At 41.3% G+C, this 17298-nt stretch overlaps 1 protein-coding gene across 1 annotated transcript in view; it reads right to left on the minus strand.

Moving 5' to 3' along the window:
* Positions 1-17298, minus strand: part of LOC126106764 (uncharacterized) — a 162549-nt gene that overhangs the window by 11732 nt on the left and 133519 nt on the right. Inside the window, exon 6 of the mRNA XM_049913140.1 lies at positions 11195-11273. Coding sequence (XP_049769097.1) covers positions 11195-11273 — 79 coding nt within the window. The remainder of the gene's footprint in view (positions 1-11194; positions 11274-17298) is intronic.

Below are 17298 nucleotides of genomic sequence, written 5' to 3' on the forward strand. Positions count from 1 at the left end.
GCATTCAGAGGAGAAAGTTGGTGATTGGAATTTCGTGAGAAGATTCCATTGCAACGAAAAACACCTTTCTTTTAATGATGTCCATCCCAAATCCTGTATCATTTCTGTGACACACTCTCCCATGTTTTGCGATAATACAAATTGTGCCGTCTTTCTTTGAACTTTTTCGATGTACTCAGTCAGTCCTATCTGGTAAGGACCCCACATCGCGCAACAGTATTCTAAAAGAGCACAGACAAGCGTAGTGCAGGCAGTCTCCTTAGTAAGTCTGTTACATTTTCTAAGTGTCCTGCCAATGAAACGTAGCCTTTGATTAACCTTCCCCACAACGTTTTCTATGTGTTCCTTCCAATTTAAATTTTTCGTAATTGTAATACCTAGGTATTTAGTTGAATTCACGGCTTTTACATTAGATTGATTTATCGTGTAACTGAAGTTTAACGAGTTCCTTTTAGTACTCATGTGGATGACCTCACACTTTTCATTATTTAGGGTCAACTGCCACTTTTCGCACCATTCAGATATTTTTTCTAAATCGTTTCGCAGTTTGTTTTGATCTTCTGATGACTTTATTAGTCGATAAACGACAGCGTCATCTGCAAACAACCACAGACGGCTGCTCAAACTGCCTCCCAAATCGTTTATATAGATAAGGAACAGCAAAGGGCCTGTAACACTACCTTGTGGTAGCCAGAAATCACTTCTGTTTTAGTCGATGACTTTCTGTCAATTACAACGAATTGTGATCTCTGTGACAAGAAATCACAGATCCAGTCACATAACTGAGACGATATTCCATAAGCACGCAATTTTACTATGAGCCGCTTGTGTGGTACAGTGTCAAAAGCCTTCCAGAAATCTAGAAATACAGAATTGATCTGAAATCCCTTGTCAATAGCACTCAGCACTTCATGTAAATAAAGGGCTAGTTGTGTTTCACAAGAACGATGTTTTCTAAACCCACGTTGACTGTGTGTCAACAGACCGTTTTCTTCAAGGTAATTCATTACATTTGAACACAATACATGTTCTAAAATCCTGCTGCATATCGACGTAAACAATATGGGCCTGTAATTTAGTGGATTACTCCTACTACCATTCTTGAATATTGGTGTGACTTTTGCAACTTTCCAGTCTTCGGGTACGGATCTTTCGTCGAGCAAACGGTTGTATATTATTGTTAAGTATGGAGCTAATGCATCAGCATACTCCGAAAGGAACCTAACTGGTATACAGTCTGGACCAGAAGACTTGCTTTTATTAAGTGATTTAAGTTGCTTCATTACTCTGAGGATATTTACTTCTGTTACTCATGTTGGCAGCTGGTCTCGATTCGAATTCTGGAATATTTACTTCGTCTCCTTCTGTGAAGGCATTTCGGAAGGCTGTGTTTAGTAAATCTGCTTTGGCAGCACTGACTTCGATATTATCTCCATTGCTGTCGCGCAGAGAAGGCATTAATTGTTCTTGCCACTAACTTACTTCACATACAACCAGAATCGCTTTGGATTTTCTGCCAGGTTTCAAGACAAAAGTTTCGTTGTGGAAACTGTTATAAGCATCTCACATTGAAGTCCGCGCTAAATTTCAAGTTTCTGTAAAAGATCACCAATCTTGGGGATTTTGCGTCTGTTTAAATTTGGCAGTATGTTTCATTGTTTCTGCAACAGTGTTCTAACCCGTTTTGTGTACCAAGGAGGATCAGCTCCATCGTTTGTTAATTTATTTGGTATAAATCTCTTAATTGCTGCCAATACTATTTCTTTGAATTTAAAGCCACATCTGATCTACACTTGTATTATTAATTTGGAATGAGAGGATATCATCTCTCAGGAAGGTGTCAAGTGAATTTTTATCTGCTTTTTTGAATAGGTATATTTTTCGCTTATTTTTCGAGGATTTGGGGATTACAATATTCAGTCTTACTATGACAGCCCTGTGTTCACTAATCCCTGAATCAGTTTTGATGCTCGTTATTAACTCAGGATTATTTGTTGCTAAGAGGTCAAGTGTGTTTTCACAACCATTTCCGGAATTAAACATGTATTTTTGCCAACATATCGAGGTTAAATAAAATCACCACCAACTATTATCGTATTATTCGGGTACATGTTTGAAATCAAACTCAAGTTTTCTTTCAACCTTTCAGCAACTCACCTGAATTGGGAGATCAGTAAAAGGACCCAATTATTATTTTATTCCGGTTGCCAACAATGAACTCTGCCCATACTAACTCACAGGACGTCTCTACTTCAAATTTGCGACAAGTTAAACTACTTCTGACAGCAACAAACACGCCTCCGCCAACCGTGTTTAGCCTATCGCAAAAATTTTGGCTGAGCTTATATCCGGCTTTAGCCAGCTTTCAGTGCCTATAATGATTTGAGCATCGGTGCTTTTATTAGCGCTTGGAGCTCTGGTACTTTCCCAACACAGCTACGACAATTTACAACTGTTATACCAACGGTTCCTGTATAAACGTTCTTCCTGTGTTCAGCCTGCACCCTTTGTGACTGAAGCCCTTCTTGTGTTTTCCCGAGACTCGCTACCCTAAAAAACAGCCCAGTACACACCACACAGCCCCTGCTACCTGTGTAGCCGCCTCCTGCGTATAGTGGACACCTGACCTATTCAGCGGAACCCGAAACCCAACCACCCTTTGGCGCAAGTCGAGGAATCTGCAGTCTACACAGTTGCAGAACCATCTGAGCCTCTGATTCAGACCCTCCACTCAGCTCTGTACCAGAGGTCCGCAATCGGTCCTGTCGACTATGCTGCAAATGGTCAGCTCTGCTTTCATCTTGCAAGCAAGACTGTTAGCCGCTCGAAACCAGAGAGAATCTCTTCTGATCCAAAGTGACACACATCATTGGTACCGACATGAGCCACCACCTGCAGTTGGCTGCACCCTGTGCTCTTCATGGCATCCGAAAGGACCCTTTCCACATCTGGAATGACTCCACCCGGTATGTACACGGAGTGCACATTGGATTTCTTACCCTTCTTGGCCGCCAAGTCCCTAAGGGGACCCATAACGTGCCTAATGTTGGAGCTCCCAACTACCAATAATCCCACCCTCTGTGATTGCCTGGATCTGAGTGGTTTCCTCTGAAACAGGATAGGTGACAGCATCTGGCAGTGTCAGCCACAGACAGCACCTGGAACCTGTTTCTCAGACAAACCAGGGAGGCCTTATGTGCGGCCACCTGGGAAATCTTTTGCCACCTGCTTCGCCCCGGGGCAAACTCCCACTCGACCACAGGTGGGGGATCAGCCTCAGTGTGAGCAGTAACTGGGTTGGCCACCGGTGAGGATGATCGGAGGACTCTGACATGCTGGACGTCCATTGGATCCCCACGGCCGGCCCACAACAGTGGTGCCCATCCACTGCAGCCTCAAGCTGTGTAACTGAAGCCATCACAGCCTGAAGCTAAGAGCGAAGTATCACCAACTCGGCTTGCACCTGCACACAACAATCACAGTCCCTGTCCGTAGTAAAGGTCGTCGAAAACTAAACTATGCAGAGAAACAGACTATCGACTCGTGCTATGGAAATCTACTGTAGAACCTGACGAAAACGCACAAACTGTGTCTAGTAATACACAGATATTCAAAAACCTAACTACCGAAGCACTCAGGTTAAACTAAAGAATTTGAGCCCGATTTGGAACTTGAAATATGTCGCAAAATCAGTTTACTTTCTGACGCAAACAAAAATGCGAGAACTGTGGCTATTAGATGTTAAATTTACACACAGAAACTCAAGAAACTAAACTATTAAAGCACACAGATGATATAATAAAATTCGCTCCTGATTAGGAACTCATAAATGACAAATTCGGTTACTTATCTGTTGCTGCATCTGTCGTGGTCGGCTACTACTGCCTGACTGACTTTCGGCCAGTATCTGTGACTTTTTGGCCTCCAGTTCTTAAACTTGCTGGACAATGGACCTCTTCTGTTTGGCTCTCTTGGCTTCTTCATATTATTCACATTGCTTCTGCTTTGAAGCCTCACCATACCGATCTCGAGCATTGTGATAGTTCAGATTCATTCTCTTGTTAACGTCAATCTTTTAAGACACCACCAGCTGATTTCAGGCCATCATAAACTTGACACCTTGTCCAATTCTGTGAAGAGAATTTCTGCAAGACATTCAAGATTCTAGCACTGCTAGTTCTTGGGCTGCTATTTATGACAACTGGATCACAAAAGCCTATGAATGTACAAATTCTGTACTTCAAAGGTGGCTTTGTCCTTGCATTCAATTCTGAAAGTTAAAATATCTTTGCAGGGACCTAAGTTCATGTCTACTGCAGGAATAAGACCAACTTTATCATCAAGTTTTATATCACACACTTATTTTGCAACAGATACATACTTCAGCCTTAACAAGTAAGGACATCACATCAGCAAGTAGAGATGACAAAGCATTGTACAGGAGCTGTGCCGTATGGGCCACACATTGGAATTCCCTCAAAAAGGGCAGACCTGCCCCAAAACAAAGCTAAAAAAAGATATTTTAGCTGGCAGCAGAGGATCTTTGAGGTACCACAACATTGTTCACTGTAAGTATATATTTTAATCTCGTGTTCCTTTACTTTGTCCACATAAGCCTCTGGAAAGGGGATGATTTTTACACCCCTGTTGGCTGCATCCTAGTTTTCCAGAGAGCCCACAGAGCATTTTTTTTTTTTTTTTTTTTTTTTTTTTGGAGGGGGGGCATTTTTTTGGGTTTAATGAATCTTTCAAAATCAGCTCTTCTTACAGGTACATTCTTCAACACGTTACAAATCGATCTCATAAATGGTACAATGCCCCAGTTAGTCTTTAACACTTAGGCGCCGATGTCCGTAAAAATACGGGCGTGCGCGGCCTGCCCGAAAGTCCGGGCCCGTAATTTTACGGGCGCGTGTTCTCGTTCTTCCCCTTCCTTCCTTTGTGTGTTCTTATGGCTCCCGCTTGTCTGCTGGGAGGCACTGCATGGACTGTAGTTCAAGTATTGGTCACTAGATGGTGCGGGCATGCTGTGGAAGGGTGTGCTTCCTTTTTATTTGTCGGGTTATGTCAGTTTTTCCCGTGCGGTCTCAGTAGCGTCCACATGGCGAAGCGTGGCTTGACGGACGAAGAAATTGCTCGCGAGTTATATTGTGATTTAGAAGAAAGTGACGTTGATTTGTCAGAGGGAGATATTGTAGATGACTGATGATGATGTGGACTATGTTCAAGAAGAAGTTTCTGGCAGTTCAGGTAAAGAATTCTGACAACAAAACATGTATAATTTTTGTTCAGATGTGGAATATGTTCAAGAAGAAGTTTCTGGCAGTTCAGGTAAGGAAATCTGACAACAAAACATATATAATTTTTATTCACATTTTCAGTGAAAAAACTCTCAGTATGTAATTACGATTTTATTTGCAAATACTATTCTTCTGATAGATTCTGAAGAGGAGAGCAGGTGTCCAAGCACTTCAGCAGCAAGTAATCCCGTCGATATTGTGCCTGAAGAATGAGTGACACTGACGGCGAGGCGGAAGACGAGACCTGCGCGCCGCACCGATTCTGAGGAAGGTTGGACGACTATTGATCATGCACCAGATATCGATCTGTTCTCAGGACAATCCAGAATATGCAATGTTGTCAGTTTAGACCAGAACAGTGCACCTCTAGAATTTTTTTCATATTTCCTGACAGACAGTATGATGAAACATATAAAGGAACAAACTAATCTGTATGCTCAACAATGCATCAGGAAATTATGAAGCACAAATTCCCTTTCACCCACCTGCTCATTATCAAAGTGGAAAGGAGTTACACTTACGGAAATAAGGAAGTTTCTGGCAATTGTAGTCCATATGTGTGTAAGTGTGAGGCCACGTATACGAGAGCACTGGTCCGAGAACCTTGCTGTGTCGTGTAATTTCTATCCAAACATCTTGAGCCGTGACAGATTTCTTTCTATTTTGAGAAACTTCCACATTAGTGATAATTCCTTAGCTAAGAGGAAAGGAGAAACTGGCTATGACCCACTGCACAAGGTGAGACTTCTACAATAGGTGAAGGCATGTGTAAATTTCGAGGTTGTGTGTATTTCAAACAGTACATGCCACAAAAACCAAATCAATACGGTATGAAACTGTACATGTTATCTGAATCTGACACAGGTTACATCTGGAATTTCTCTGTTTATGCGGGTGAAAGGTCTGACACAGTGACTCTGGTAAAGACATTGCTTGCAAATCTGTCGGGAAAAGGCTACACTTTGTTTATGGACAGATTCTACACAAGTCCAATCAATACTTGCTTCAGAATTGGAAGCTGCAAAAACTGCTCTTGTGGGAACAACAAGAAAATCTCGGCAGGGATTGCCTTGTGCTATAAAAGATCCAAACCTTCAGTGAGGAGAACTTATTTTCAGGCGTAAAGGAAATATGTTAGCACTGTGTTGGAAGGACAAAAGAAATGTGGATATGATAAGTACAAGACACACTGCTGAGATGGTCACTTCCACTGATCAGAGAGGAAGAGAGAAGTCAAAGCCAGCCTGTGTAGTGGACTACAATAAAAACAAGTTTGGTGTTGACTTATCAGATCAGCAATTGACATACGGCGCATTTGAACATCGAACTTTGAGGTGGTGGAGAAAGTTGGCATTCCATGTTATACTAATGGTGATTGTAAATTCCTGCATATTATACAATAAGGTTACTGGAAAACACCTCACAACATCTCACTTCATGACAGTTATCTGTGCAGATCTTGCACAAAGCAAAGATCTTGAACCCCGACCTGGTCCATCTGGACTCTCAAGACTATCAACTGGAAATCATTTCCTGGAAATGATTGAGACAGAAGTAGGTAAGAAACAGAAACAAAAACAGTGTGTAGTGTGTTCTCTGAGAGGAAAAAAATGGACTGGAAAAGTGTGGCAAAAAGACACAAGCTACCAGTGTAGTGAATGTAAAGTAGCATTGTGCAAAATGCCGTGCTTCAAAATTTACCACACAAAGACCAAAATTGCATCCTAAAATAGTTACAAGAGGCTACTGTAGATAAGACATACTGTATTCATCATAATTGCAATTTTTGTGCAAAATAAAAAAAATTTCCTTCTAGAAAATACAGTGAATATACCTTACACCAATTTTTCCTTTTTTCAAAAACAATGTTATAATAATAATGCTTGTCAAAAGTATGCATTAATTCAAGAGAAAGGTATTATATATGGTTTTAAACAAGAAAAATCTAGGTTTTTCAAAAAGAGTAATTTTATTGCTATAACTGAAACCTTTCACGAGTTGTAGTAGTGTAAAATATGTTAAAATCAGCCAGTCTTTACGGTAGACACCCGCGCGCAATGGCTCAGGACCCAAAGGCTGCATTCTGGAAACTCTGATGAATTCTATGAAGACAACAACGTCCCATATCAATGTAAGTTGACGCACTGTTCCCATTAATACTCTTCAGGTCATGACAGAAATCCATCAAGAACACCCAATTGACATTGAGCCCATCCACTGATACCTTAAGCATGTTGATAAGATTCAGATCAGAAGTTTCTATCTTAAAACCGTCCAACATATCGGCAGCAGTGGTATGGCCTAAAAATGCAGATGAAAAATGGTGCTTTTCAGATCTTGTTTGCTAACTTTATGCCAATATCTGAGAGCAAAATCCATTTGCTGCAACTCAGACACCTTGTTAAGGCTCTAATCGAGTAATATTACAAAAGGAACATACCCTTCAAGATCTTTGAGACTATTTCTCCTAAAGTGCAGAGCTAACTCACAAACAATACAATATGATGTCTTGGTCCACCCAAGCTGCATTTTACTAGCTACATTATCATTATGGAACATGACCGGAAACAAAGCAGTCTGCTTTCTTGTAGTAGGAAAGGACACACAATTTTCAATATCCTTCAGAGTCCATAATATTTCTGCCCTTGTAACACGATCCTGGATCAGGTACTTTGCAATACGACTGTTAGCCGATGCAGTGTTAGTGGCATTGGTGGAGGTGACAACACGAATGTTAGTTGATGTAGTGTTAGTGGCAGTGGTGGACCTGACTTTGGGCTGCAATACCTCAGAGGTCAAGAAATCGACATCTTGTGGGCCCTGATGCTCTCAAACATCCAGTCATTAAGCACTGAAATTTACCTTGCTTGGTTTCATCACGATATACTACTAGAACATTGGGAAAGTTACCACATGGCTGATGTATGAAAGCTGTTTGTTGGCAAAACTCCTGCAACAATCAAAAGCTGGTGCGCCTTCGAAGGCTAGACACCACACAAAAAAACGGCTTTTCCTGACGAGCCACAGATATTTCCGGCAGATTCTTTGATATCTGTAGCCCATGCCTGTGTGTGTGTGTGGAGACCCGACCTAGAGACAACAAGTTTTAGGTGTTAGAAATATAATGAAGGAGCTGGACCAATGACCATATCGAATAATATACAGTTGTACCATGAAACACATTGTTTGCGAAAATTGACACATGAAAACTACAAAAATGTACAACATACGGTGTACAAAAAGATGGTTGAAAAATTTATATACAGTACTCCAACTGTTGACCACAGTGTTGTTATAAAAATGAAGCTACAAAATTTGAAATGCAGTTTCAGAAAAAAATTCTTCGTTTGTGTGACTCTATTGTCTGTAGCCGCTTTATAATAACTGAATGTATTTTAAATCTGGCTTTGCACCTGCAGTATAAGAAACAATAGCGCAAATGAGGAAATATCTAAAAAAAAACCTTGCAAGCAGGCAGTGTTTTCTGATGTGAGCAAAAATCTTAAGTACTAACATCAACACCCTTTGTAACAAACTGTTTTTAGATAGAGAAAGCAAGCCAAATGATAGGTTTATTTCATTAAGACCAATGACGTTATTTTATTTCAATGAAACACATTTGGTGACAAAAATATGCATTTCCTTGGAGTTGCAAGACAGATTTAAAATATCTTAACTGATTTCAGAAATAACTTCAGAAAAAAGTAGGCCTCTTGGAAAAAGTTTATAAGGTGGGGAAGAGTTGTGTAAATCAACACTACAGGTTAACACCCATAAAATGTTGGTTCTACTACGTTCGCTATTGTCTTTAATTACCTGCTGTTCCATGTCTACTATTTTCCCAGGTATAGTGTGATTTTTTTCTTCAAGAAATATATGAGTACATAGCGTACAAATCGCCAGTGACTGCCACAATTTTCACGTATCTGCCAATCCATACTTTCTAATAGATAAACTACTTTAAAAGTGCCAGAATGTACTAGAATAAATAAAATGTCTATAAAATGCCACAATGTACAACTGACTTGTGGTGAAACAGTCGCAATTCCTGAAATAATCAACTGTGGCCTTTGGCCTGCTGAGCAGCATCCCAGTCCTGTGTCCGTTGTTAAACAACAAAACTCTGCTGCATTACGCCACACACAAACAGACCTGGCCTACAGGGGATCGGTGAGACTAGATCTGATGGGCAGGGGCTGCACACCAGTAGGAAATGACGAGCTTCAGATTGGCATGCCTGATCTGTTAGAGGTACTGCAAATATAGCCTGCAGTTTTTGCCCGTCTCTGAAATCCACTTGTGTAGCCAGTTATTCACAAGTCACTGACTGTATATTGATGAAATGAGACCATGGTGATCAATCCATGCAACAGATAACTTGTATGATACCCTGAGGATCAATAATAACGAGGACAGGTAGCAACTCACTATAAAGATGATTGCCGAGCCACAGACAGGCATGTAGAAAAGACAATCACACTCTCACAACTAAATTTTTGGCCAAAGCCTTTGTCAGAAAACAAGAAAACACACATTCACCCAGACACAGCTCACACACACATGACTGCCATCTCCTGCTGCTGCATCAACAATCTGAAAATCCGATCCAAACAAACCATTCCTCACACCTCCCTTCCTCTCATCGGCAGCTGTTATGCTAGTGGCAAGAAGTGATGGCAGCACTGACTGCGAGCTGAGTGGAGTGGTAGGAATGGGAGAAGCAGTAGGAATGAGAGAGTAGGGAAGCTGCACATGAACTCAGCTACACCCAGCCAGTGACGATGCACGACATCTCCGTAAACAAGCAACCAATTTCATCTACTGAGTCAAAAATGAGATATTTCCAATGTCCCCCCCCCCCCCCCCCTTCTTCTTCTTCTTCAAATTTCCCTTATTTCCAGAACTTGTGGCAACCCCTGATTGAATTTCAGTGAATTGTACCTTAACCTGGGACTAACGGATTAGCCTTGATTGGCTATTTACAAAACAGTGACCTATTCTCATTATGCAGCATTATTTAACACTTTGCAAATGGAGTTTATTCAGAAGTGATAGATTAGTACTCTTATATGCTGAGCACTGTGATACCTGAAGTATATGCAATGGGTTTTAAAATATTTTCCTGATCCACCCTACCTCTCCCCTACTTGCTGTCCTTTCAGTATGACCCCATTTGAGGTCTTTTTGTTCCCTAGCCTCAGAAGAAAGACCCTTTTGGGAATGTAGTCTGCTGCAAGTTGCTATTGCATGGAGTGCAAAACAAATTTTTTTCTCCAATTGTGGAGGAGGAATGGCACTACTTCTCTCAGCACTAAATGCACTGAGCTCAACACAAATTATGTTCAAATATATAATTCTGTGTTTGCGAACAATGTGTGTTAATAACATGTCATTTACAACAATTTTTAAACAAACTTATCAACACAGCCTTTTAAATGAGAACAGAATTATGCATGTCTTATTACAGTAGTAAACTGATGAGCCGCAAACGATGAATGCTTCTGATGTTTAAAAATGGCCTGTCCAATCTATCACCTGCACATACTAAGGACCTAATTCAAGAATCCTCATCCAAGATCAAAGCAGGACCCTGATTTACCCCTTTAATTCCTTCTTGTGGAAGAATATGGAGGGGGCAGGGGGGGGGGGGGGGGTGAAAGGAAATAACATTCACCTCCATGTGGGAAGTAATACATTTTTAGGGTGTGATGAATGAATGTCTGGGAACGGATTATTGTTTAAAACAAATAGGCCTACAGATCATCTTTTTCCATCTATAAAAATTAACCAAGTAATGATAACTTATTCCATAATCTTAATTAATCCTCCTCGTATGGAGGGTTCGTAATATAACAATGAAAAGGCCCGCTGAATTCATAAAGTAACATACTCACAGCTCATAGCAGTCAGTGCGGCATCTTTGTGGACCGATCAGGAATAGGCTTGTGATGTCTGCCACTACAACATTCTTATCTGTTGGGAATAGAAAACTGAATGCAGACTTCGATATGAGAAAAAGACATACACAGCTGTTTCCATGTAGTGTTAACATGCCACTATGAATACAATAATCTAAAGAAAGTTATGAAGAACATATTATGTACTGCCCAATTTCTACAATAATCAAGAACATAATTAAATGCCAAAAATGCAAAAACCCAATCATTTTGCTATTGTTTAATGTAAATGACTGAAATCCAAGCAGTTTTATCTAAAGAATAACTGCTCATCTTTGCTAAAACATTCAGTCAATCATAAGTTGGATTTAACAAAAGGACATTTCAAAGAGCATCCCATGTTTTCAATATATGATGCAGGTAATAAAAAGTAAAGCTGAAGGTTAGTTTTAACACCACATTACTTTACTAGGTATGATCCTATTGCGGATGGTATGCCCTTAACTGTCTCCAATCTTTGACTTATATGGATACCTACTGTTTAATATGGGCTTCTAACTTCTATACTTAAATTACAAAATACCAGGGGCATTCAATAAGTAACATACGACTTTTTTCACTCAGTCAATAATGGTTGAAAAACAAAATGTGGTATTCATTGTGAGACACAATGGAATATTCCCTCTTCAGTCCTTCTAATTTCATGAAGTTTCGATAGGTTGTGGTGCTATATGTAGCCATAAAATCGCATCTGTAACAGAGGTACATTCGGAGCAGAAACCTGCCACTGAGGTTTTTTGGAGAAAAACTAGAGCATCACAGATATTCGTAGGCACATGCAGAATGTCTGCAGTGAACTGGCAGTGAACAAAATATTCACAGAGATGTGCAGAATGTCTGCAAAGAACTGGCAACGAACAAAAGAACGGAGAATTATCGGGCAAGAAGCCTGTCACCATTGTGACAAGGTCGCGCAAAGCTGTCCGAATTCCCCCGTGCTGGCTGGATGCACACAGCTTTGGGAAATTGATGGGACAACTTCAGTGTACTCGTTGCCACAAAAATGCAAACAAACTTCTTATTCTCTGTGACAATAAGAGGCCTCAAAAGAGCCTGTGCACCCCAACAGTTCTCAAGGATGCGTTCCGTGGGAAGCAATACATTGAAGACGAGGAAGTTATCGACATAGCAAGACGTCTAGTCCGATATCGACCAGTAGATCGGTACCGTGCGAACATATGGGCCTTCTCAGTAAGCTGGTATAAGGTCATCACATTGAATGGAGATTATGCTGAAAAATAGGGTTTTGTAGCTAAAACAGTGGGGAGTAACTGGAATCCTAAATAAAACCAGCCTGCTTTCACAAAATAATGGGTGCAACCAGAAGACAAAGTCTGCAGTCAATGTAACTTTGTACATGTAGACACCATTGGCAGATACGTAAACGATTAGAGATGCTCCATAATTAGGGCGTCTACGGAAATGGTCAGTTCACTCACGTGCCACGAGTTTAGGGACTGACGTGTCAACAGTACGAAGTACCCTGCAGAGAGGTCTTTATTATCACCCACCCAAAATTCAGGTACGTCAGTAACTTGTGAAGACAATTACAAACAGCGATGTGTCTTTCGTGAAACCATGGTCAATAATGAGAATGTAATTTTTTCTGCTTAGTGTTGAAGCTCATTTTCATTCAAACGTTAACAAACTAAACTGTAGATGCTCGTGTAATGAAAATGAGGACAGCACAGAATCAAAAAGATGGTGCAACTGCACAAATAGCTTGTAATTCAATGGTTGTGTTACGTTGTGGAATCAGCTTCCGAGCCTCCTATCTCCAGACATCACAATCTTCACTACTCTCCTCACTTCTCCAATCCGAGGCTAAACGACTTCTTTTCATTGTGAGATCTGAAGTCCTGAGTATGTGTTTAAGAGCTAAGCAGCCTCGAAGATCTGAGGAAGACAATCCAGGAAGAAATCATTAGTATTCCACATCAGATGTTAATTGACACTATGTGGAGGTTTTGGGACTGGCTACAATTGTGCACAAACATAAATGACAGACACCTGAGCAAAGTGATCTTCAAAACACAAATGAAACAATCAGATTGCCAACATATACTATGTATTGCCACAAATAAAAATATTTTAAGCAAAAACTGGATAAGTACATCTTATCTGAAAACCATGCAATTCACACGATGGCCCCTGCACAAGTTCTGAAAACTATGAACAGCTTTTCCAGTACTGGAATTCTGTCTCCTGAAGAAAGTACTTATTTGTCAACCATTCTTTGTTGAATGACAAATGTATATTAACTGTTCTTGTACCACTAATAACAGACCCTCCACATGTCTACACTATACGTAATGTGAATAAGGGTACATTGGTAAGTCTCAGACTTGTACGGAAGAGAGGAAAACTTGGTTAATCCACATGAGTGCTGGTTAGTGTAGTCACTGTAACACTTATCAAAAAGTTCAAATAGGTACAATATGCAGTTTTTTGTCCATAGTTATCTGAAGTAGCTTTGGTTGTTATTTACATTTTTGCGTGAGGTGTTCAACAGCTGCCCACAACAAAACTGAATTGGTGAAAGTTTATGAGGACTCTGTATTGAAATGTAAGATTATCTACGGCTCTTTTCTTTGATCTCTGTGTCTTCACGCCAATTTCAATTGGTTTTCGCATTTCACTATCTGCCTACTACTCAGATTTCATCTTGTTTTCCCCTTACTTCATTTGTTTCATCCTTTTTCTGATTTTTCCCATGTGTCTGGGTGTATTTTTGCAAATTTTTTTGATATAATTGTATGTTATGTACATATTTTTATGCGTATTTATCCACCAACATGGATTCTTGCTCCTTCCATCTGCATCAATACACAAAACTTTCCTTATCCCTAGCCAGAACCCAATCCCACATACTGTTCCTGCGTTGTTGTTTGGCTCATGGAATCCCCCCAAATGGCCTTACCCACAAATTACCGATCTCTGGTTGCCACCTTTCCTTCCACAATGATCTCCATCTGTTCAGATCCCGCCAGTCTGTAACCCTCACCAACACAGCTCTGCAAACCACATCAATCAGGCCCAAACCTTGAAATACCTTCTCTCTGTTCCCAAAATTCTCCTGCTGTGCAATCCGAAATTCCTGCATCCCATCACATACACTGAAACTACAGCAGCATGCACAACGCCACCTCAAAAATCTCTCAACCCTGTTCACTTCATACTACTGCCTGGGGCTACCACTAACCACCACCTGCACAACAACCTCCAAGCCTCCCCCATGTCACCTCATAGCTCACAAACCCTGTCTCGCAGATCTACTACATTTAGCCCACCCTCCAAAACTCTGTCCCACCATAACACAGAATCCAGAACCTAAACAGACCTGAAACATAGTCATGAACCTTTCCTCCAAAAGCCTTAGCCCCCACAGAAGAATCAGTCCTTCCCAGAGGCCTCACCTTTTGCCACTTCAATCATGCAGGATTTGTTAAAGATCTTCTCTCCTTCTCCCGGTCCCTACAGTGAAAACACTTTTTTGTCACCAACACTACCCAATCAGACTCAACCGAACAGCAATGTTGAACCTTGCCTGACTCAGTGTGCTGCTCCATCCAACCATTATCCACCCCGCTGATGCCAAATGACCTCCTTTTAAAATTCCAGAATTTCTTAACCTCGAAAGTGGCCTTCAAATCCCTCAATATGCAAACCAACCTTACATTTGCAGAACAAATCACAATCCAGCACCTAAAAACTGATCCTGGCCTTATCATCCTACCTGCTGACAAAGGCTCCACCACTGTCCACAAAGTTACCTGGCAGAAGGACTCCACTAGCTGTCAGACTCATCCACCTACAAACCCAGCAGCAGCGACACCATTCCATAAATCCAGCAGGATCTTCAGTCACTTCTCAGATCCTTAGGATCATCCCAGAACTCCTGCCCGGAGTCCATCTCTCTCCTCAGCCCTGTCACTTCCTGCACTCTTGTCTTCTACATGCTTCCTGAAGTTCATAAACACTACCGCCCAGGACACCTCATTGTCAGCAGTTACATCACCCCCACTGAAAGAATCTCTGCTCTTGTAGACCAACACCTTGGACCTATTATTCGCAACCTACCCTCCCACGTAAAACATTGGAATCATTTCCTCCATCGACTCTCCACAGTTCCTGCTCCTTTACCACCTGGTTCCCTGCTCACTGCTATTCATACCACCTCCCTTTACAGCAACCTCCCTAATGCCCATAGCCTTATCACTACTGAACACTACCCTTCCCAGCGCCCAATGGATTTCAAACCAACAACAACCTTCGTAGTTGCCATGGCTGACTATACCCTCACCCACAATTACTTCTCCTTTGAAGGCAATACCTACAAACAAATACGGGGTATGGCTATGGGCCATCCTATGCCAACCAATTCATGCGCCACCTAGAGGAATCTTTCCTGAACACCCAGAATTCCACTGAATCACATTCTCTGACAGGGTTTCAATTACCTCTCATAGTGCCCTGAAATGAGGAATGTCCTACCCACTATCTTTCCACCCATCCCACACAGGTATTCCACCATCCACTGAACCTACACGATATCCTCATCCATCCCTACACAATCTCTGCTCCCAAACTCTTGCCTCACAGTTCATATCCCTGTAATAGACCTAGATACAAACCTGTCCCATACAAATACATCCTCCAAATACTACCTACACTAGTCCGGTCACAAACATCACCAATCCTATCAAAGGCAGAACTACATGTGAAACCAGTCACGTGATCTACACGCTATGCTGCAATCACTTTGCTGCATTCTACGTGGGCATGACAACCAACAAGCTGCCTGGCCACCGACGAACTGTGGCCAAGAAGCAACTGGACCACCCTGTAACTGAGCACACCGCTCAACATGACATTCTTCTTTCCAATGACTGCCTAACCATGTGTGCCATCTGGATCCTTCCCATCAACACCAGCTTTTCTGAATTGTGTAGGTGGGAACTCTCCCTGCAATATATCGTATATTCTAATAACCCTCCTGGCTTCAACCTTTGTTAGTTATTGTCCTTACCCTAGCCCCTCCCTGTTCCCATTCTAGCACTACACAGGCCTCTATTCCACCAATGTATCTTATCTCTCCACTTTTCTCCTTTTCCGCCAACCCACCCCCCTTCCCCTGCCTTCCGTCTAACCACCCGACTGCACCTAACTGCCCTACCCTCTCTCCAACTCATCACTGTCTACTCCCACAAGCAGCATTTTACCATTCCCCACCCCTACCCTGCTATCATCTCTCCCCCTCCTCATCCCCACCAACCAGTTTCCTCTCCCACCATCATGCACTGCTGCTCACAGTCTAGATTCAGCTGCCAGAGACTGTGGTCGTGTGTGTGTGTGTGTGTGTGTGTGTGTGTGTGTGTGTGATGAGCGTGCGCACGCGTGCAAGGGGGGGGATGTCTATTTTTAACGAAGGCCTTGTTGGCCGAAAGCTCACTTTCCGACAGTCTTTTTGTTGGGCCTATCTACGACATAGCATCTCTGCTATATGGTGAGTAGCAACTATACTTTTCAAATATTGTTACATTCCATCCCGTATTTTCCATTGATTGATTTTGATTTGTAAATGTCTTAACATATCACTTCTAAAGTACAGAAATTGCTGGTTTACATTCTGGCCGGGCATCTGAGGTCATTGCACAGGAAACTCTTGGATAAGTTTGTCATATGGTATGGCAATACAAGAACCCAATATGAAGCATTATTATTTTCATGGAAAGTTAATATTTTGTTCACTGGTACTATAATTTCTGACTTGACCAAAAAGAGAATGTGTAGTACATATGGACACAGAATCTGGAAATCACAGAAATTTTTGCACTCATTCAGTGCAATAGACGAAACTTCAATCCGGTACCACACTCCATAATATGAGCAACTATCAAAACTATTGAACTTTTGAGAGTTGTGCAATGAAAGTTCATACGTTATGTCTATTACCTCGAAACTAATGCAAATGGTAAAATTTCATTCTTTGCTAGTAGTATTATTTTATAATTTTGCTTAGTAGCTATTTTTAGATAAAT

This window comes from Schistocerca cancellata, chromosome 10 (genome assembly GCF_023864275.1).
Source record: "Schistocerca cancellata isolate TAMUIC-IGC-003103 chromosome 10, iqSchCanc2.1, whole genome shotgun sequence".
In the NCBI taxonomy this organism is placed as follows: domain Eukaryota; kingdom Metazoa; phylum Arthropoda; class Insecta; order Orthoptera; family Acrididae; genus Schistocerca; species Schistocerca cancellata.